This window comes from Myotis myotis, unplaced genomic scaffold (assembly GCF_014108235.1).
Source record: "Myotis myotis isolate mMyoMyo1 unplaced genomic scaffold, mMyoMyo1.p scaffold_m19_p_9, whole genome shotgun sequence".
NCBI classification, from domain to species: domain Eukaryota; kingdom Metazoa; phylum Chordata; class Mammalia; order Chiroptera; family Vespertilionidae; genus Myotis; species Myotis myotis.
The window spans coordinates 6,439,684-6,461,513 of record NW_023416401.1 but is presented as its reverse complement, the minus strand read 5'-3'; the positions used below and the strand labels follow the sequence as shown (position 1 = coordinate 6,461,513).

The 21,830-nt window shown below is 39.9% G+C and overlaps 1 protein-coding gene across 3 annotated transcripts in view; it reads left to right on the top strand.

Annotated features, from left to right (window-relative positions):
* Positions 1 to 21,830, top strand: part of NOL4 (nucleolar protein 4) — a 219,247-nt gene that overhangs the window by 62,763 nt on the left and 134,654 nt on the right. For all 3 annotated transcript variants that reach the window (XM_036323664.1, XM_036323665.1, XM_036323666.1), the window contains exons 4-5: positions 489 to 601; positions 3,840 to 3,972. In XM_036323664.1, the coding sequence (XP_036179557.1) occupies positions 489 to 601; positions 3,840 to 3,972 (246 nt within the window). The remainder of the gene's footprint in view (positions 1 to 488; positions 602 to 3,839; positions 3,973 to 21,830) is intronic.

The following is a 21,830-nucleotide window of genomic DNA, read 5'->3' as shown; positions in this document are numbered from 1 at the left end:
ACAAATTGTAACCAGGCTTCAGCTTTCCTTAAGACCTAGCGAGGCTTATTTCCTAATCTATACAATTCTCAGATGAAATTAATCTCCAATATACATTTAGGCTAGGTTATTCGAGGATGAATAAGTAGACTGGCAAAAAAAACCCCAAAAGAGCGAGTACATAGATAAAGTAAGTTTACAGCAAAAGAGAGAAATGCAGACGTCCAAGTAATTGTGCTTAATTACTAGACTGCCTTCACTCAGTGTTACCCAGGGTAGCAAAAGCCCCCCGAAGTTAGAAATAACTAGTTTACCTAGAGTGCGAATTTGTCGCACGACACCTTTCAAGAGACTCCAGTTCCATGTATTTTACAATCCCCTCTGACGCTTGCAGTCTCCGAAACACTTGCTCTCTGGGGTCTTATTTCCAGGTGAGCAAGTGGAGTCGTTCTGAAAGTGCAGGTGGAATGCAGGGCCCGTTCGTTACCATTCACTGTGTTTCCTTGCAGATAATGGGAAGCCCCCCACTTTGGTGACCAGCATGATTGACTACAACATGCCGATCACCATGGCCTACATGAAGCACATGAAACTGCAGCTGCTCAGCTCCCAGCAAGACGAGGTAACGCGGAAACCCCTGTCTGTGATCACACGTCGGGATGGCATTGGATAACCATGACTGTCTTACTGAGCGCCCTGGCAGGTCGAAGGTGGTAGTTTATTTCTTAATGAAAGGCAGGTCACCAGGATTGCACGGACGAAGACCATGGAGATTCCCTGTTTTAACAAACCTGTCTTAGTGCCAGGTGGGAATTTGTGCGTTCCCAAGAAGGTTCATTTTCCTTAATGAGCTCCATGGAGCTCGCCGTGGTAAAGTGCTAGAAACTTCAGGGGAAGTATCCCAAATGAATGAGTGTCCAAGCCTTTAGCACTAAGGCTACTTTGTCTGGAAATCAGAAAAGTTAACTTAATAGCTATTTCAAATATAGTTATTTCTCTACCATCCAAATCTTGCATATATTTTATTTATTTTTTAATTTTTTAAAATATATTTCTTTATTGATTTCAGAGAGGAAGGGAGAAGGAGAGAGAGAGAGAAACATTAATGATGAGAGAGAATCATTGATTGGCTGCCTCCTGCACACCCCCTACTGGGGAACAAGCCTGCAACCCAGGCATGTGCCCTTGACCAGAATCGAACCTGGGACCCTTCAGTCCACAGGCTGACGCTCTATCCACTGAGCAAGACGACTAGGGCAAATCTTGCATATATTTTAAAGTTACATCTCACCTGACCATTCTATGTATTTGTCTTCTATGCATTTTCTAGAGACAATTTGTAGTGATTCTTCTTCTTAGAGGTGTTTCGATGTTTCAAATTATTCTACTTAATTTGTATAGTAACAATCTTGCAATGTTCTTGTTGGCATGTACTAGACACAAAATGTGCACTTGTTGCATACTCTCTAGAATGCTAATTAACTCCCCAGTTTAGTTGAAGTATCTCAAAGGCAGGGACCAAGTTGTATATATACCCTGTGTATATTTCCTAAAAGACATATAGTATGGGCCTAGTAAGTCCTTATTAACTAGTTAGCAACCATTAACAGATAAACATATTTAGATTATCTATATTCGAAATAATTTCTCAGGCTAATACATTCTCCTTCTTTGAAATTTCACTGTAACAGGAATGCGATTAAATATTTATTCTTCAAATATAGCATTATTTGGTGAAGTATTATTACATTCTTTTAAAATTACTTTGTTGAACTAACTTTATAAAATTCAAATTAAATTTTTGGTTTTCTTTATCTGAGCAGATTTAATTTCAAAACTATGTTTATAAAATTGTTTTATCTCAAAGACTACACAGGTACACTCTATAAGAATATCTGGATTAACTGCAATAGTAGTGTCAGATTCCATATTACCAGATGGCTCTATGTAAATGATTAAATAAAATTATAATAAAATTATTGGGTTAAAGTCATGAGCAACAATTAATAAAATATCAATGCCAACCCATCCTGAGATTGGAAAAATGATTCCCATGATTCATCACATAATTGAAAAAATATTTTCAATCTCATTAACTAGTTAGAGCTGTCCAAGTGCTTGTGGAAAGCTCATTTAGATGTTGACATGTTTATTTCTAGGCCATTAAATAAGATCAACTTTGTGCCAACAATAAACCTCACCTATGCTGATCCCTTCTGGCTTCTAAAAAATCATAAGTATTTCACACAAAGGAATTGGATTCTTTCAAATTTATAACTAGATGAGGAAAAAAATTCTTATCCTTAAATTTTGAAGTGCCAAATTAGATGTACATTGTCTTAAAAAATATGCAGATAAATGATGAGATTATTTAAAAATTTTAGCAGTTGTAACTATTGAAAGATAGAAAGGTCATTAAGGAAGTTAAGTCATGTTAAAATGACATTCATGTGAGATGGTCTTTTCTGATCAGTTGTATTTCAATTATGATAAACTCAATATTTATTGAGTACCTTCTATGTAACTGATACTCTTGTAGATGAAGGAGATAAACAGTAAATAAATTGGCAACATTTTGCCTGCTCTGTTCCTCAATTTCTCAATCTGTAAAATTGGATGAATCTTGGTGCCCAACTCATAGTTGTGATGAAGATGAAGTGAGTGAACAAATATAAAGACTGGTGTTTGCAACATACAGAGCAGCACTGCTACTATTAATTATTATAGTAATGTGAAACTTTCACATCAGACATTTACAATTGAGAGTCAAACCTAGTGATTTCAATGAAATATTTACTATATTTTACACAGGTTTCCCAGGCCTTCCTGTCTACATAAGCACACCATTTGTCCAAAAGCCAATTCTCCAAAAGGGGTTTCCTTTAGTGCAACGTCTACTGTGAACTATTTTAGAGGTTGTTTAATATTGGACAGGTTTTGATGAATTGGCCATTTGGCAAACTAGCCTTTGGCTAGTTGAGCCATTTGGTGTACTGGCATTTGGTATGTGCATCTTTCACACTTCACCTAGACCCCGCTTTGTGGTTGCAGTGCCATGTATAGTCCCTTGTAAGGAAGGGGCTGATGTGCTAGGCTGTCTTCCTCCCCGCAACGTGGCCTTGGAACCTGGCATGCAAGTTTGTCTATTACTAGAGTCCACTTCCTGTTTGCCAATGAGTAGTTTTGGTTAAGGTATTTTGGTTTTTTATTTTAATTGCAATCTAAGATTTTTGCTTTATAATATTTTATTAGGTCATTCATTTTTAAAATCAAAACATATTTCTCTTTATGCTATGTTTTGTGATTGAGTCTTTAGGAAGTTTTATGCTAATTTACAAAAAATCCATTCTTTTGTAATTCAGAATAAATCCCCAACTCTATCCTCCCTAAACATATAATTTTATTTCCTTGTTTTTAAAATATATTTTTATTCATTTCAGAGAGGAAAGGAGGAGGGGAGAGATAGTAACATCAATGATGAGAGAGAATCATTGATTGGCTGCCTCCTGTACGCCCCACACTGGGGATCAAGCCGCAACCCGGGCATTGAACGATGATCTCGTGATTCATAGGTTCAGGCTCAACCACTGAGCCACACCAGCCAGACCAAACACATTATTTTACCTTATAAATCTGCCCGTACATAGATACATTGCTTGCATCTTCACAAGTCTTGCAATTCCTTAACAGGAGAAATTATTCCATTATTTGTTATTTCGAGTATCTATTAATGTGTAACATATTTCACTGAGTTCTGTAAAAGTACTGACTAAACTGTAATTGACCCTACTGATAAAATGGTCACTAGGTAAATGTATAATGTTGTAATCTTGCTGATGATGTTTTAAAATAATTTGCAGGATGAGAGCTCAATAGAAAGTGACGAATTTGATATGAGCGATTCCACGCGGATGTCGGCTGTGAACTCTGACCTCAGCTCCAACCTGGAGGAAAGAGTGCAGAGTCCCCAGGCTCTTCAAGGCCAGCAAGATGGTAAGCCCTTTCAATTGAACAACACATACCCACGCAAAAAGCAACAACAGCAGAGTCAGAATGTATTAAAGCATCTGCCTCTTACTCTTGTGTCAACTCGTTATCTGTTCCTGAGGGGGCTTTTTTGTGTCCTCAGGTTGTATTATCCAGTTTATTATTTTGGGGTTCAAGTACCTTCCTCAAAACTGGGGAGTTAGACTGATTTCAAAACAGATGTTAGTTGTAAAAGTCCAAGCTTGCCCATGTCCTGCTCCCTGAACTACTCTGGGTTTCTAGCTGTGGTTTCTCGGGCCATCATTCCTCTGACTAAATTAAGAGTTTAAATATGATCATATGGGTAATTTGGGTTTTTCATTTCACTAAAGACAAGGTGGTAACTAAGAACGGTTGACACAAAAAGATGATTTTACTGGAGTGATTTTGCTGGGTAAGATGATTTTTGCTGGGAAATTGAGCTCCTTTACTCAGTACAGGGAAGAAAAATCATGATGTCTTTTTAAGAAAAATTATCGTGATTGTTGAAAGCATTACAGATGTCCCACCTTTCCCCCATGGACCCCCTTCCCCATGGTGATCCCTTACTTTCCTTGGCCCATTGAAGATTCCTGAATCACCCCATTGTTCTTGACAGAAAGAAAGCTGGATATGCAGAGAAAGTAGACTTGGTAGTTAAGACACTTAAGGTCTAATATTTTCAGAGATCTTTAAAAACTATCTTTGTAGATTTTTGTCTTTGTAAGTTTGAAGTTATACATGTAAGTAAATGTATTACTTGGGTAATTATGGATTAAAATTAAGAGTTATAAATAGAAGGAAACTGGCCAATTTTACTCAACATCGGTTTTTTATTCTTTTAATGAGTTTACATGAATTTTCTGTGACCGTATAATTTTGTGCATACATCTGTAGATGGGAAATAAAAATATTTCCTTGCACCAGACCAGTGTGGCTCAGTGGTTGAGCATTGACCTGTGAACCAGGAGGTCACAGTTTGATTCCCAATCAGGGCGCATGCCAAGGTTGCGGGCTCAATCCCCAGTGTGGGGTGTGCAGGAGGCAGCCGATCAGTGATTCTCATCATTGATGTTTCTATTTCCCTCGCCCTCTCCTTTCCTCTTTGAAATCAATTTAAAAAAAAAAAAAAGAAAAGAAACACTGGTTGCAAAATATGTGTTGCTGAATTTCTAGCTGCTATTAGCGTTGTGCTTGTATTGTCAAGGTTTAAGAAAGCTCTAGTTTTAAGCATGTAAAACATCCAACAATAGGCAGGGAGTTTCTTTTTCCCACTACAGATGAGTTTAAAAGATGCTGATGTTTGTTGGCATAAGTTAGGAGTGCATTGATCAGTGCTTTTAAAATTGCATCTTATTCGCCACAGAGTAGAATAGCTAGAGTAGTAGGAAGGACACATCTGTATGGGAATTTTATAAGAATGAAGTTCTGACTTAGATATGAACTGTCTCTTTTCTTCTAATATATGTAGACTTGTTCAGGGTTGGATTTTGAATGGAAATTACATTTCACTGGGATAATAGAATAACTGAAAAATATATATGTATTTCTTGCTATTAATACTTGTTCATGTATTTTATGTGTTTATACTATTATCTTGTTTAGTCTATAACTTTGGAGAATTTAAATAACAAGAAAATGTCATGGTGTAAATTCATGGTTTTCTCGATTGGAACTGCCAGATGTGGATCTTTGGCTAGGGACAGCGGGTGCGATTTAAACCTACACTGATTTTAATAAAACGCAGAGGAATACCTTCCAGTATTACGTGCTCTGCGGAGAGCGCCTTTTCTCATCATATATGGATGTGTGCCTCAGGGATAAACAATATCTAATTGTTTCTTCTCCAACCTAAGCTAAGCCTTTCCTTATAGTTTAAATGACTTTTCCTCGTACTCCTCATTGAGTTTTCTCTTGAAATCATCTCTTCTTTCTCCTGCGTCACAGGTTTTCCATGATCATATAAACATGGTATAATGAACATCCTCTTTAGAAAGCCCTGCGGATCCCATTTTGTCCTTCCATTCATTGCATTTCTCGGCACCTCCCCTATAACACATTTCACAGTGAAACGCATTGAAGAGCGGCCTCAGCATCTCCGCTTCCTCGCCTCTACTTTTTTTTTGGGGGGTGGGGGGTTGGCGGGGGGCTCATCTCAGGTAGACTCATCCTCGCCCCTCTGCTTTACTTGCTTTTGTGAATATCACCAACAGTCTTCGTGTTGCCTGATTCATTGGTCAGACCTATTCCTCATCTTCAACACTGACTTTAAAGGAAAACACACCCTTCGTTTCCTGGTGGGCCTCTCCCTCGCTCCCCTCTGTGCGTTCCTTCCCACATCCTAATCTCGGAATGCTGGAGTGCTCTAGGGCCCAGCTCCTCTCTCTCCCGCACACCGCTCTCCAGACCAGGGGTGGGCAAACTGTTTGACTCGAGGGCCACAGTGGGTTCTTAAACTGGACCGGAGGGCCGGAACAAAAGCATGGATGGAGTGTTTGTGTGAACTAATATAAATTCAAAGTAAACATCATTACATAAAAGGCTACGGTCTTTTTTTTTTTAGTTTTATTCCTTTCAAACGGGCCGGATCCGGCCCGCGGGCCGTAGTTTGCCCACGGCTGCTCCAGATAATCACATGGAGCCTGTGGCTTTCAATACTCCCCGTGGCCTGATAGCTTTCCTGACCTCAAGATTATCTTCCCTATCTATTACCCAAATCCTAACATTTTCAGAGGACTCATCACTGTGTGAAACCATATTATTTTTACCTATTAGCTGTTTTTCTTCTAAAATGCAAATACCATATTAATTAATATATCTTATGCTTTTGATTTCCTTTTAGTTTCTTCATTTGAGATAGTTCTTCAGTGATGCATTATTTACATGATTCTAAGATAACTTTCCACCATAATCATGATTTGTGATGTGAGTTTTACATATTTTCGGTGCTTTCTTTTTTTTCTCCTTTCCCCTGACAGGTGCACTCTCAGTGACAAACTCCTGTGTCATTCCTTATTTTCCTCTCTACTTAAACACACAGGCACATAGACATATGTACATACTCAGAAGATTTTGTCATTATTTTATAGAGAGAGGTTCATATAACTTGCACTATTGCTCATGTAATATTATCTTTCTCTTAGAGTTTTCTGCATGCTAAAATATGTATATATAATGGTGAGCAAAAACAAAAACAAAACAAAAAACAAGACATCGTCCCTACCGTTAAGTAACATACTATCTAAAGGAATAAAAATATACATGGTGACATTCACTTTTGATTAGACTTCATCTAACCAATGTGAGAAAATTCCTGCTTACCCAAAACAAGACTTCATAGAAGTAAAACTTTTAGTTTATGCCTCTTTCTCAAATCAGAGTGGAGAATTCGGGTGCTAGGTCTAAATTGGGACTGAACAACATTAAATTGTAAAAGTTAAATAAGGGAGTTCTATTTTTTAACACTACATAATTAATTTGTTATTTTAAAGAAATTGAAATATCATCTTGTGATTTTAAAGAATCCTTCCTAGTCATTATAACACAGGTAGTTAGAACAATGTCTTTATGGGACACCATATAAAATGCAAAGTAAAAAACTTTTTTTTTTCCAGTTTTCACCTTCCTATGGTTATAAAGATTTGCAGTCTATTTAATATCAAGGGAAAGAACGAATATAAAATAGACATCATATTAGAGATATAAGACTTCATAACATAAGCTTCATAACGACACATAGGTCAGCAAAAATAGGTTTACAGCTGTATGTGAAACAGTTTATTCTTGTTTATTACTTATTGCTTACTGTATTACTTCTCATACAAGCAACTAGAAACCTCCCTTTGCCCAACCCTGTATGTTGTCTGTATGCAGGGGCCCAGCAGGAAAGGAAGGGAAATGTCTTGCTAGCAGGCTAGATAACCAGGTAAAGAACAAAAAGACAGACTGGAATGAAAAATTTAGAAAAGAATGCTTCAAGATTGATGCATAATACTTAGCGAATGTTGCTTATTTTAAGTTTATAGTGCTTCCTTTACTCAATAAAAACAAACTCAAAAAAATGCACAGAAAAGGCAGAGGGAGTATTTTAAAATATTAAGTAAAATATGTTAAGCTATTTAAAAGGTTCTCTGGAGACATAAAATAATGCCTTGAGGTTAAACGCTCTTAAAGGTTGTATAATCTCTTGCTTTGCTTATAAACGTGTGAACGAGGTGCTCAAAGCCCTGTGGAATGAAGGGGTCGACTGTGAAAGCTGCTCCCCTGTGTGCGGGGGGGGGGGGGGGGGGGGGGGCGGGCTTCGCGTCACTTCGCGGAATTCCCAAGAGCAGTCGAAGGATCAAATGCTTACGGGTGCTCTGTACTCACAGGTTCAACAGGTTGGAAGTGTGCTTGTTCTGCCACTCATTTCAATGTATTGTAAGTAGAAATGTTGCCGCTTAAGCTTTTGTCTTTAAATCCCAGATCCTAGAAATTTGTGGGAGCATGGAGAAGCTAAAAAAATATTGTTAATTGATTATTATTTTTAATTCTTTATTGTTTAAAGTATTACAGTATAGTATTACATGTGTCTCCTTTTTTCCCCATTGACCTTCCCCTGGCCACCCCACCCCCTAGCATATGCCTTCACCCCCCTAGTGTCTGTGTCCATTGGTTATGCTCATATGCATGCATACAAGTTCTTTGGTTGATCTCTTACCCCCCACCTCCACCCTCCCCTGCCTTCCCTCTAAAGTTTGACGGTCTGTTTGATACTTCTATGTCTATGGTTCTATTTTTGTTCATCAGTTTAAGTTGTTAGTTATATTCCACAAATGAGTGAGATCATATGATATTTATCTTTTTCCCACGGGCTTATTTCGCTTAGCATAATGCTCTCCAGGTCCATCCATGCTGTTGCAAATGGTAAGAATTCCTTCTTTTATACAGCAGCATAGTATTCCATTGTGTAGATCTACCACAGATTTTTAATCCACTCATACGTGGATGGGCAGTTAGGCTGTTTCCAAATCTTAGCTATGGTGAATTGTGCTGCTATGAACATGGGGATGCATATATCCTTTCTGATTGGTGTTTTTGGTTTCTTGGGATATAGTCCTAGAAGTCCTAAACCTGGGATTATTGGGTCAAATGAGAGTTCCATTTTTAACTTTTTGAGGAAACTCCATACTATTTTCCACACCAGTCTGCATTCCCACCAGCAGAGCATGAGGGCTCCTTTTTCTCCACATCCTCACCAGCACTTGTCATTTATTGATTTGTTGAGGGTAGCCATTCTGACAGGTGCGAGATGGTATCTCATTGTCCTTTTGATTTGCATCTCTGGGATGACTAGTGACTGACAATGTTTTCATATGCATCCTGGCCTTCTCTATGTTCACTTTTGAAAAGTGTCTATTTAAGTCCTTTGCCAACTGTTTTGATTGGATTGTTTATCTTCCTTTTGTTAAGAAGTATGAGTTCCCTATAAATTTTGGAGATTAGGCCCTTATCGGATATAACATTGGCAAATATGTTCTCCCATGCAGTGGGCTTTCTTGTTGTGTTGTTGATGGTTTCTTTTGCTGTGCAGAAGCTTTTTATTTTGATGTAGTCCCATTTGCTTATTTTCTCCTTAGTTTCCATTGACCTAGGAACTGTTTCAGTAAAGATATGTCTGAGATTTTGCTGCCTATAGATTCTTCTAAGATTTTCATGGTTTCCCATCTTACGTTTAAGTTTTTATCCATTTTGAGTTTATTTTTGTGTATAGTGTCTAGTTGGTGGTCTAGTTTCATTTTTTTTGCATGTATCTGTCCAATTTTCCCAACACCATTTATTGAAGAGACTGTCGTGACTCCATATGCTCTTGCCTCCTTTGTCAAATATTAATTGAGCATAATGGCTAGTTAGCCAAAATGGAGACAGATTGCCCCACTCAGAGAAATGACTCTAAAAAGTATCTTATTTGGAGTCTTGAGTATACTTAGGCAAGGGAAAGTGGTGAGAGGCCCAACATTTCATTACTCATTCAACAATTACTATTGAACTCTACAGTGAACCACACAATGAGGTTACGGGGGGAGGGGCATGAATGTGACATATTAAGTTGAACAATACAGAATTGTCACGCTCTCAAGTAACTTAAAGTGCTGCAACATGAAGAATGTGAAAGCAAAATGTTTATGAAATTGGGAAATATTTCTGTTTCAGAACAATGGTACATGCACTGGTATGTCCTGTATGCCTTAACTTGTGCACTTGTAAAACAACTGTAGTCTTCTTTGGAGTGGGAAAAGAAGGAAGTAAATTAAAAATAGTGATTTAGTTGTGAGATGAAATAAGTGGGGAAGGAGATGTGGTGGTGGGAGTTTCACTTTTTCTTCTGTCCTAATTTAGATTATATGCTGAGCATAGACTCCTACCTTGGAAACTTAAAACACACACAGACACACACACACAGATTTAAGGGACCCATCTCAGATGGGATGACTGACAGTCATGTGGGAAAAAGCATGGAGTCAGTGTTCCAGACCATTCTTTTGAAGACATTCCTCATATTTCTACTTGACAGTTTTGGAGTGCCAAGATGGCAGCTGTCTGCAGGGTATTGAGTCATGTAGGTGTAGTTCATGCTCAAATGCTAATTTGGCCAGTGTTACCTTCTGCATTACCTGAGTGAGGATTAATATGCATGTTTATATGGGTTTCAGGTAATACTGTTTTCTTAGTTATGACAATTGCCATGTACTGCAGTTCTTGAATGCTTTTAAAAATACCCTTCTAATATATTTTACATTTTGTTTGCAGTCTTATCTATCTGATTATTGTACACATGGGATTTAATTTAAGAACACACACACAAACACATAATACTCTTTTACTGCTCCTTCTATATGCAAATAAAATTTTAGTAAAAGTATGTTTGTGACTAAAATTACATCTAATTTAGCTGAATAGGATACATTCAAGTATTTATTAAAGCATATAAACCAGCAATAAAAGCAACTATTCACCATTTAATTTAGTTGGAAAATCTAATAAAACATGTTTTTAATAAAAATGATGTAAAACAGTATACTTAATAGGAAATTAAATCTAGTGGTTAATTTTTTATGATGGTGAGTTTTAATTAGAAACACTATTAAAGTTTTTTTAGGCTGAACACCAAATTTCCTACTGAGGTTATACTTTCTTATCTAAGACATTTTCTTTGTTCTACAACTTTCTTTTCCTTTAATGGTTTCTAATTGCATAGGAAATTTTGCATAAAGCAAAATGACTAAAATAATGTGGTTTTTTGTTTTTGCGTAAATTTAATTTATGCAAAAACAAAAAATTGCGTCTGTTTTTAACAGTGTTATTGTTCTCGTTTTTAAGTTGCATGTACTTCTGGTTTTAAAATACTTGAAAATAATAGCATGCTGCTCCTTTTTCTTAATTCCAGTTGTTCTAATGCCAGATTGAGAAATAATTTGCATAATAAATTAATTGAATTAATTATTCTGAGTTGAGGTAGATACACTGATGAAACTTTTATAAAGCTTTATTTTCATGGAACTTATTCTACAAATAATTATACATCAGAATTTGCAAAAATATAAAGTATCTTTAGAAGTATTATAATAATTAAAGGAAAGTTACTATGAATTACAGGAAATTTTGATTGCTAAATTCTTTTGTAATATTGTGTACACTATTTGTGTGTGTATTCAATCATTTGAAAGGGTTAAGTAGTAATTCTCTGTTTCCAAAAGTAGAATAAATAGCTACTTAGCTTACATATAAATCATAAGAATTGAAAAAAGAAGCTGAAGTTTTGGATTTATTTAAAATGCTTTTGTGGGGATTCGTCTAGTTTCCAGGCTTGTCTTAGAGAATCTAATCTGGTCAGTGAAGGGTATCAGATTAATTGCAAGTTTTTCTTCTGGGCCGGTTTTTGCTTTTGAGGTATTGCTCTGTGGTTTGACATTATCCTCATGATAGTGTTCGCTGGTCCAGGAATGACTGCATGGATTTAATGTTCAGTGTTTCAGCACCTCAAGGAAATACCAAAATTCTACTAGAACCAAGTAGCAGACACTAGATCCTTTTATCCTTTAATATGAAATTTTGTCGGTTTGATATTAAATAAGATTAAGAATCCATATGAGAGATGTTAGAAAATGTGTTTTGAGCATTTAGTCCCAAATAAACATTTTTTTATTGGATTTTAGAGAGGAAAGGGGAGGAAGAGAAACTTCCATGTGAGAGGGAAACGTGGATTGGCTGCCCCCTACCTATGACCGGTGGAGACCACAACCAGGTCATGTGCCCTGACGGGGGATTAATGAACCCACAACCTTCGGTGCGTGTGGACAACGCCCAACCAACTACGCCACACTGGTCAGGGCCAAATAAATTTTGAACCTATAAATTCACATATCCAGCTGCATGATAGAATCAGAACCACTCTCATTTTCCCAATTTGAACATCTCAGCCACCAGTTTGTTTGTTTCACGTCACCTGGCTGGCCTTTGTAAACTCCCACTGTGAAGTCAACACCGTGCTGTGTTTCTTTACAACTTTGTTGTTGCGAGAGGGGGCAGCGTGTTTAAGAAAAGCACAGCGTTAGCCTTTAGGCAACAGAATTTCAATGTTGGATGGGGCTTTGAAGCTGGTGTTGCATTAGAGATAAATCAGCTGCAAAATGGGTCTCCATTGACCATAAAAATTTTTATTTGCTAAGTTTCCTTTTATCAACCATTTCATGCTTGGTTGATTAAAAAAAAAAAAAAAAAGAACTGTCAGAGGGTATTAAAGAAAGCAGTTGGAAGGATTTTTATTGTAAACTAGAGGCCCGGGGCACGATATTCGTGCAAGAGTAGACCTTTACAGCCGTGGCTGCCTTGGCCCTCGAAGCCCTGGCTTTGTCCAGAATGTTGTCTGGTCGTTCCTCTGTTCAGCTGTTGGGTCAATTTGCATATTACACTTTTATTATCATAGATTCCGAGTTGAATAATTTTGTTATCGGTCTCACTTCTTCATCTGCCTGGGAGCGCCTTGGGGGCAGGAAGCAGTCGCCCTCGGCATTCTTGCACGCTGCTTCTGAAGCCACACAGCGTTTGAGGTAGTAAAATACAGCTTTTGAATTGAAATAGTGTTTTGGACTCTCTTCCCCACCTGCTTGCTTCTGTGGTGAAAGTGCACTCAGTATTTCTTTTCTTGCCAGACATTAGATAGGTAGGGACGTCCTTGCCATGAAGGAATATGCTGTCCTTTTCCCATTTCACTTTGGAGCCCTGCAGCCTGTGTGTCTCCCTTGTCTGCCTCCCAGAGCCACTCAGGAGCAATGGGACCATGAAGTTGCTTTGAGATTCTGAAGTAAATGCATTAAGAAGGCAGCAGGAGGACACTTCACTTTAAATCTTGAGTCCTGGTTTCCTATCCCAGCTCTGCCATGACTAGCTTTGCAGCCTTATTTAAGAACTAGAGGCCCGGTGCATGGATTCGTGCACCAGTGGGTCCCTTGGCCTGGCCTGTGGGGATCAGGCTGAAACCAGCTCTCCAACATCCCTGAAGGGTCCCAGATTGCAAGAGGGCGCAGGCTAGGCTGAGGGCCCCCACTGGTGCACGAATCCGTGCACCTGACCTCTAGTATGTGTATAAGATCTTTGGTTAATTTCTTCCCACCCTTCCCACTCCCCCCCTCCCTCTGAGATTCATCAGACTGTTCCATGTTTCCATGCCTGTGCATTGAGCGTCTGCCTCCGGTGGTCAGTGTGCGTCATAGCTATCGGTCAAATGGTCGAACGGTAGAACTGTTACTTAGGCTTTTCTATATATAGATTATTAACATCCTTAAGCAACCATTTCTGCATCTGTGAGTCAGAAGCCCAGCTAAGCCTCTGAGGTTCATTCCAGCTCCAGTTGCTGGGAGTACTCACCCTCTCAGGATGCCCTTTCTCACTTAGAGCATTTTCCGTTGTCTTTGTCTGGACAAAACTCATTCCTTTGAAAAGGAAAATGGGCCGGGCCGGCATGGCTCAGCGGTTGAGCATCGACCTTTGAACCAGGAGGTCACAGTTCTATTCCCCGTCAGGGCTCGTGCCCGGGTTGTGGGTTCGATTCCCAGTGTGGGGCATGCAGGGGCAGCCAATCAATGATTCTCTCTCATCATTGATGTTTCTATCTCTCTCCCTCTCCCTTCCTCTTTGAAATCAGTAGAAATATATTTTAAAAAACAGAAAGTGAAATGGGACTCCACAATTTCCTACAGGTCTCTCAGTTGTTTTAAGTGTTTTTAATGATGGAGACACCCTCCTCCATCTCCCAGCTAGCTCTTCCCATCTGTAAAGAGCCACTTTGCTTCCGAGGTGCACATGTGAGGAGTGCTTAGAAAGCGGAGTGTTACTGACAGAGCAGACTCCCCACTCTTCCTCCAGGCTTGACTGCAGGAATCATCCCGAGTCATCCTCTGCCATGTTTTTGCCGCCAATCTTCCATTCCTTTGGTAAGAAACTGTGGTCAACCCAAAGGCATGTGGCTACAGCTAAAATGTAAAATGAACGCTTCCCTCTCTCTTCTTTATGAACATAATAAGAACAGTTGTCCCTTATTCTTTCCTGAGTGTATGTGTGTACATATGTATGCACATATATATGCATGTGTGAGTATGTGGGGGGAGAGAGTATTTAAAAAAAAATGATTATTTTCCTTCAAGTGCTTTTCATAAAATTTATCCTGAGATTCTTAGATACTGGCAGGTTTCTTACGACTTAATTCAATAGCAACATCCTTAAAGCTTTGGCATATCATTCATCAGCTCTTCTCTCATTATGGAGATTTATTCACTAACATATTGTTGTAACAGTATCTTGGAGAACAGATTCTACCATCGTAGAATAAAAAAATAGTGCTCATCACTGTTTACCTCTCTCTTTGTTCAAATCCATGCTAAAGTAATCAAGAAAGATCAACGTAGCATGACAGGTCCATGGGAATAGCACCGTGAGCACCGGACCAGCGTTCCCCCCTGCTCTCAGTGAGGACACGCTGGCTCTCCCATGCCCACCAGCAGCATCAGCAGTCGCTTAGAATGTCATGTGCAGAATTCTGTTTTAGAATTGGTGAGCACATCTACACCCTCATCTAGAGCCAGCCATCTAAAATCAAATTCTTTTCGGATACTTCCAACCCAAAGCGAGGCTAGGCGACGATGATTGCTTCCTGTAGGCCAGGGACTGTACCAGGAATTACCTTTTCAGGTTTTCACAATAATCCTACGAAGTAGGACTATTTTTATGGTATAGATGAGGACACTGATGCTAAGCAACTGGCGTGGCATCACCCAGCTGCTGAGTGGTACCAACAGGATTGGCGCACGGGCATCTGGGTCCGGAGCTATGTCTGTAAACAGGAGTTGCTCAGTTGCCACAGCCCACCCCTGCACCCTTGCATTTGTTATGCTTTGTAGCTATGCTTGCTCACACACCTTATTTCATGCCATCCACGTCCAGCCTCCCATCATGTTCATATTTCCTACACAGAGAATTAATATTCTGGCTAATATTTTAGTATCCCCATGCTTTCTGCACTGTCTGTCATAGCTACTTATAGATGTCCCGCCATACTTGCCTCTTCTCATGCACATATCTCTCTGTGTCTGCATTGTCATGAAGGAATGATTGTTTCTTGCCATTGAAATCTGTTGGTTTCATCTAGCTTTCTAACACAGGAGTAGCATATTTAAATTCTGTTTATTTCAATAACGTCTCTGGACAATCATTACCCTATGTTTAAAATTCATATTTCCTTTTATCTGTTAAATGTGTAATTGACTTTGGACAATTTCTCTCATTTCCCCGCTTCTTTCCCTGTATGGAAAGGACAAGAGGGAATTGCGATTGACCTCCTGTACTGCATTAATTATTTTGAGTCATCTCATTTTATTTTACCGGGCTTTACTCTAAATAATAAGACAGCTTTGGAAGAAGGAAATAAAACAAAACACTTTTTATTTATAACTATCCACTCACAACAATACCGATTTATCTAATTTTATAAGCTTTTTGCTTTTGGATAACATTTCAGCTTTCTCTATGTGAAATAACAATAAAGGTTATACCCTTTTTTATAAATATAAAGGGCATTATTTTTTTTCATAAAGCATCCAGACGAATAGGCTATTTTGAAATAACAATTATTTAAGTCACATGCCTTAAAATAGCATACTTTATATGATAATGGTAGTCATGTTAATCTTGTAAAAACATCTTAAAATACTAGTAATGGGTGCTTAATGTGGAAATTACCCAGATTCAGTAAATGTATATAATAATGGGATAATCAGCCCTACTCAAATGTGAGCAAACTTTCAAAATGAAAGAGAACATCAAACTTCAAAAGAAAATTCTCATATTATAAATTGAAATTACTTACATTTGTGAAAAGAACAAAACTAGACCAATAAAGTTTATTAAATGCTTGCAAGATGTTGTAGCTTTGAGAACCTATATTTGGTGAATTGAGGGGTGAGTCATAGAACCAGTTAGCAGCTAGCATGTTCTTTGTGTAATGGTTATGAATGTTTGCATGTTTTAACAGGGCTGATCAGCTAGTCTGTAAATAGGCCAGCTTCTGCATTAGCGTCTATAGATAAGAGCCTACTCCTACTTAAAAAGTAGACTACAACATATTATTCTGTGTAAGACAATTTTATAAATGACTTTCAGATTAACAGGTATTTTGACTTTCTTTTGAAAAGAATTTCTTACCCTATTGAGGTGATGTTATGGTAACTCTCGTATAGTTTAATAATCAAAGTTGTCTTTTGAGTCACATATTATTCTCATTTCAAAGTTAAATGCTGTCTTTTATTTTCTGTCTTTTAAATCATGCTTTTTTTTGCTACTAAAATGTTTTAACTTGTTCAGCAAGTGGTTCCAATGCTTTCACTTGCTAAGCAGAGCAGGTTCCAAACTGTTGCTGAAGCTGACCTGAGCAAGGACATGGCACAAAGGACGGCCGTGGCCCAGGGTCACAGAACCGATGTTTAGATCCCAGTCCTGTGACATGGTCTGTGCAACCTGCTGCCTGCCGTGTCGATACCATCGTAATAACCCGGTTATTATTCAGCAGGAAAGGAATAACGGGAGAACTAGAGAATGTGTGCGTACATTATGCAGCTTCATCAACAAGCTGCATCACGGCTCTCTGTTCCCTGCTGATCGATGTGGGAAAGGCGTGGACAAGGCAGCTTAGACACATGCCCCTTAAAGTCTGAGTGATGTGGGCAGGTGCTGGGCTGTCAGCCACACCTGGGAACAGGCAGTTGGCCAGAATGGGCGTGGCCGCTGCAAGGGCATGAAACCTGACATTTAAACTTCTGAGCAAAGGAGCATCCTCCCTTGGCTCCTGGTTCTCTGGCTCGCAGTCTGTGCCCGAGTCCTGCCGCAGGGCACACTCCCCTGCATTCACCACGTGGCTCAGGCTGTGTGGGACCCACAGAGTGGCTAACGGACTTAAATAACGGCGCCGCTACACGGAAGGGAAGCTCCGGACACTGGCCCTCCTCTTGGTTTGCTGAATCCACAGCTGCCCCTTGTGCAGGACCAGGTTAAGGGGCCTGGACTTTGCAATCCGAGGAATGTAACTCCACACAAATAAGCCCTCTACCACATCTCATTCTCCCGGGGGGGCTTCTGAAAGTGCTTGTCTCAGCTGCACCCCAAGAATCCCACTCCCACTCATGTCTGGAAAATCTGGTCCACTGATTTCTCTGGTAACAATTTCACATACCTTAGTCCTCTATTTTCAATTAAGGGTAATATTTCCCTTATTAACATCACAGAGTCTACGACAGGAACCAGTAAGATGACATAGTCATTTGCACACAATATTTATTGACCACACTAGGTACCAGAATTATACGAAGTGCTGGAAATGTAGCAGTGTGCAGAGCATAAAAGGGGCCTACACTGTTCACATGGATGGATACATGGTCAGGTGGGGCAGGGACACAAAATGACATTTATCACTGCAAACTGTGACAAGCACTGTGACTGGAAAGAGCCTCAGTAGAGAGGATGGCAGGGACGCCGATTAGCCTGGCGGAGCTGGACATGCCTCTCAGAAGAAGGGACAGATCAGAGGGGGAAGGGCAGCTCCCAGGTGGACAGCAGCAGGAGAGCACTCCAGCACGGCATGTGCAAAGGCCCTGTGCTTTGTGAACTGGGAAGGTACAATGGAGCAATCTTCTGATAAGCAATGTGTGCTTTGTTTTTCAAATTGTCTTACTTCTGCGGCCACATCTTTCTAGCAGAATCCACGGCCTGCCCTCGGGCTAAGCATGGTATAGAAAGAAAAAAATCAGTTGCTTGGATTTTGAGTGCTTAAGAACATACTTTAAAATCAATAGCATAGGTCTGCTATTGCAGCTTTGGCTTTGACTGGCAAGATCCAGACATAGAACATGATGCTAAGAAATTGACTTTGAATAGGAGCACAGGCCTGGAGGCTGAATGCATACATTATGGAAAGGACCAGAATGCATAATTACATTAGAACTTTTTTTTTTTCCCTCCCTGGGGAAGTTAACAATCCCACTCTACGTATGTGGGGAAGAGCAATTAGAAGAGCTGCAGGGTTCTCTGGGAGATGCGTGGCGGCCGGGGCAGGGCAGCAGGCTGATTGGAACAGGCATGAAGGGTAACGGATCTGAGTGGGTGTGAGTCTCATCACCCAGGTGTGGGCAGGAAGACTGCAGACCTCGTAGGGAGATGCCCGTGTCCGACATGGCATCTGAAGGCTGCCATAGACTAGCAGGAGGCACTGAGGTAGGAGTAGGACGGACACCCCGCTTGGGAGGGGTGGCAGCCAGAAGCAGGAAGAGGTCCCGTGGGTGGGATGAGAAGTCCTGAATCTATCACCTGGAAGCCCTGGCAGGGTCATCAGCCATTTCAGCAAGGACCGACCTCGGATGAGGAGGCTGTTCATCCCTGTAGGACCATGAGGAGAGAATAAACTGTGCCTCCCCCTTCCCCTCCCCTTCCCAAGCTCCACTGGACATGCCGGCCCTGAGGCTGCCAGGGAGAAGGAGACTCGACCGGCTGCTGGTGATTAGAACCTGACTAGTTTACAAAAAAGGCTGAGTTTTCACTGGAAATGACCAAATCATCTCAATCTGACATAAATGGCCCTCCCTACTGGAAGTGAGGCAAATAAACTGAATTCAATTAAAAAGGGGAAATACCCTCTTTTTTGTATCCTTGAATTGGTGACCGTGTCAATTTACACCAGTCCTATATGGAGAGCAAACATCATTAGTAATCAGCAGTAAATTTGGGCAGAACCAAGAAGTTAGCATTTCTAAGGCACCTTCACATTCCCTTCAACTTACCATCCGGGTCAATTTTCCTCCTTTTTGAATTCTTGTAGAAAAATAGAAAGCAGGCTCATCTACAGCTGGTATTCTTTATAAGGGATCCTTAGGCATTTGGAAATAGCCCTCCCGATGAAGACACATGTTCCAAAAGCATGCTCGATGTTTGACACCATGTGAGTAATTACTGAATTACCGATTGTCATATTGGCTTGTTACTATATCTACACAGTTGTATTGAATACAACTTACTAAGTGTTTTACCCTCTACGCTTACGTTCAGATGAATTACTAGTATTTGATCAGATGCAGCAAAGGAACACATTGTTCATTGATGTCACGGAGAGTGTGTCACTGTCTCCTTGGAGTTGTTCTGTACCCTCAACATCCGGTGCTGCTTAAAGAGTGATGCTGCTTGAAGGCATCCTTTGCATTTTGCCAGTTGTCTCTCTTGACAGAAGCCATCCTATATAATAAAAGGCTCATATGCAAATTGACCAGACGGCAGAACGACCGGTCGCTATGATGCGCACTGACCACCAGGGGGCAGATGCTCAACACAAGAGCTGTCCCCTGGTGGTCAGTGCACTTCCACAGGGAGAGCGCTGCTTAGCCAGAAGCCGGGCTCATGGCTGGCAAGCACAGCGGCTAGGGGTCCCAGACTGTGAGAGGGATGTTTGCGTGCCAGCTTAGGCCCAGTGCATCCCCCAAGGGGTCCAGGATGGCAAGAGGGCTCAGGCTGGGCTGAGGCACCTCCCCCTGTCCAGTGCACAAAATTTCGTGCACCGGGCCTCTAGTCATTAAAAAGAATGCCTTGAATCTAGAAGAAGGAAATTAACTTCACCTGAGACATTTCCACTTTCAATTAGAATCCAGCTTAAGTCCACCCAGTGTGAGTTTCTATGACGACCAATGCTGTGAAGCTTATGACCATCCTCCTCCCAAAATGACATTTGTTTCATTCTCATGTAAAGAGAAAACGGGTACTCCATTGCAAGGATACTCAGGTATTTATTGCTCACATCTTTAAGTTTAGACAGAAACATATTGGCTTCAAGCAAATGCTAAAATGCTTCAAGTAAACACAGATAAACATTGGATCCTTTTTTTCATAAAGGCTTTTTTCCCCCAAGTGTAAACGTAATAGAATATATTTATTTGGTAGTTTGTGGTCAGCCTACTTTGGAAGTTAGTTTATTTTATTTATGTTTTTCCAAAGACATGAATGGATATTTGCTACTGTTTGCAGTATTGTTGTGGAAGGAATATTGTGGAAACTTAAATACCTTGTTTTATGTTGAAGGAGGCAGTAATGAAAAACAGTAAAATCATCGATTGCTGTAGTGACCACTAGAGGTCTACTGATATCAGATTTCTGCCAACATCCTTCATTTCTACAAATATTTGAAATGGACACTTTCATGTGAATTTAAGTGAATTTCTTCTCCTTTCTTGTATGTATCTTTCATTCTGCGAACTTTTAATTCCACATAAAGTTAAGGGTATGTGGTAGTTTCTTGGGTTTTGTTTGTTTGGGTTTGTTTTGTTTAGTTTTAGGTTTTTGTTGTTTTCCTCTCAAGTTGTGTTTAAATACTGTCTCATGACTTTGAACTGAGGAAAACAACTTGGAAGTGGTTGGTGGGCGTTGATCACTTCATTCACGCACACGTGTATTAGCTCACAGTAAATGTCCATCTTGCTTTTTGTTCCGTGGGCCATATGAATTCCATTTAATTCTAAAGCCGGAATTTACTACCTGCTCTTGCACATTTTTACTTCGACTTGTGAATGTACCTCAGGGAGTTTGCAATGCGCATGCAAATCAGATGTAAGCAGAGTTCACCATTCAAGGACTAACCCCTTGTTCAGTCCCGTTGCTAAAAACAGCCGCCTTCTATTTTGTTAGAAATAATGCATGTTGCTAGCCAACATTATGCAGAAATTTTGTGTCTAAGGACCTTGAAAGTATGAAATGTTACTGCGCTATTCAACATGATTTGCCATGTTACATCTTTTTATATAAAAAATGGCAGCAGTTGAAATCTGTGTGCAAGAATTAAGGTGCTCATCTCCGAACCCTGTGCTTAGGAGGAACTCAGTACATGCTGTTCCCGGGACGGTTTGTCTCCCTTTGGAGCACAGGTGGCATTTGAAGAACTAAGACACACCATGTAGTCCAGGCTCTCCCGCACCCACAGTACTTGGCAGAGTCCCAGCTTAGAAAAGTCACGTTCCTCCTCCTCTCACTCTACTCCAGCTTCAGCCCCTCATCTCGCAAAGGTGAAGAGTGACCCTGGAAACATGGTGCCATCTTGTGTGGAAGAGGAGGAAGGGAAATGTGTCAGTTCTGGGATTCCTTGCCTCATTAGCCAAATTATTATGAATACATTTGCAATACGGGAAAAGAATCTGAATTTAAGGAAACACTGTATCTACATTTTTTGGAATGCTAATTTATTTTTTAAAATATATTTTTATTGATTTCAGAGAGGGAAGGAAAGGGAT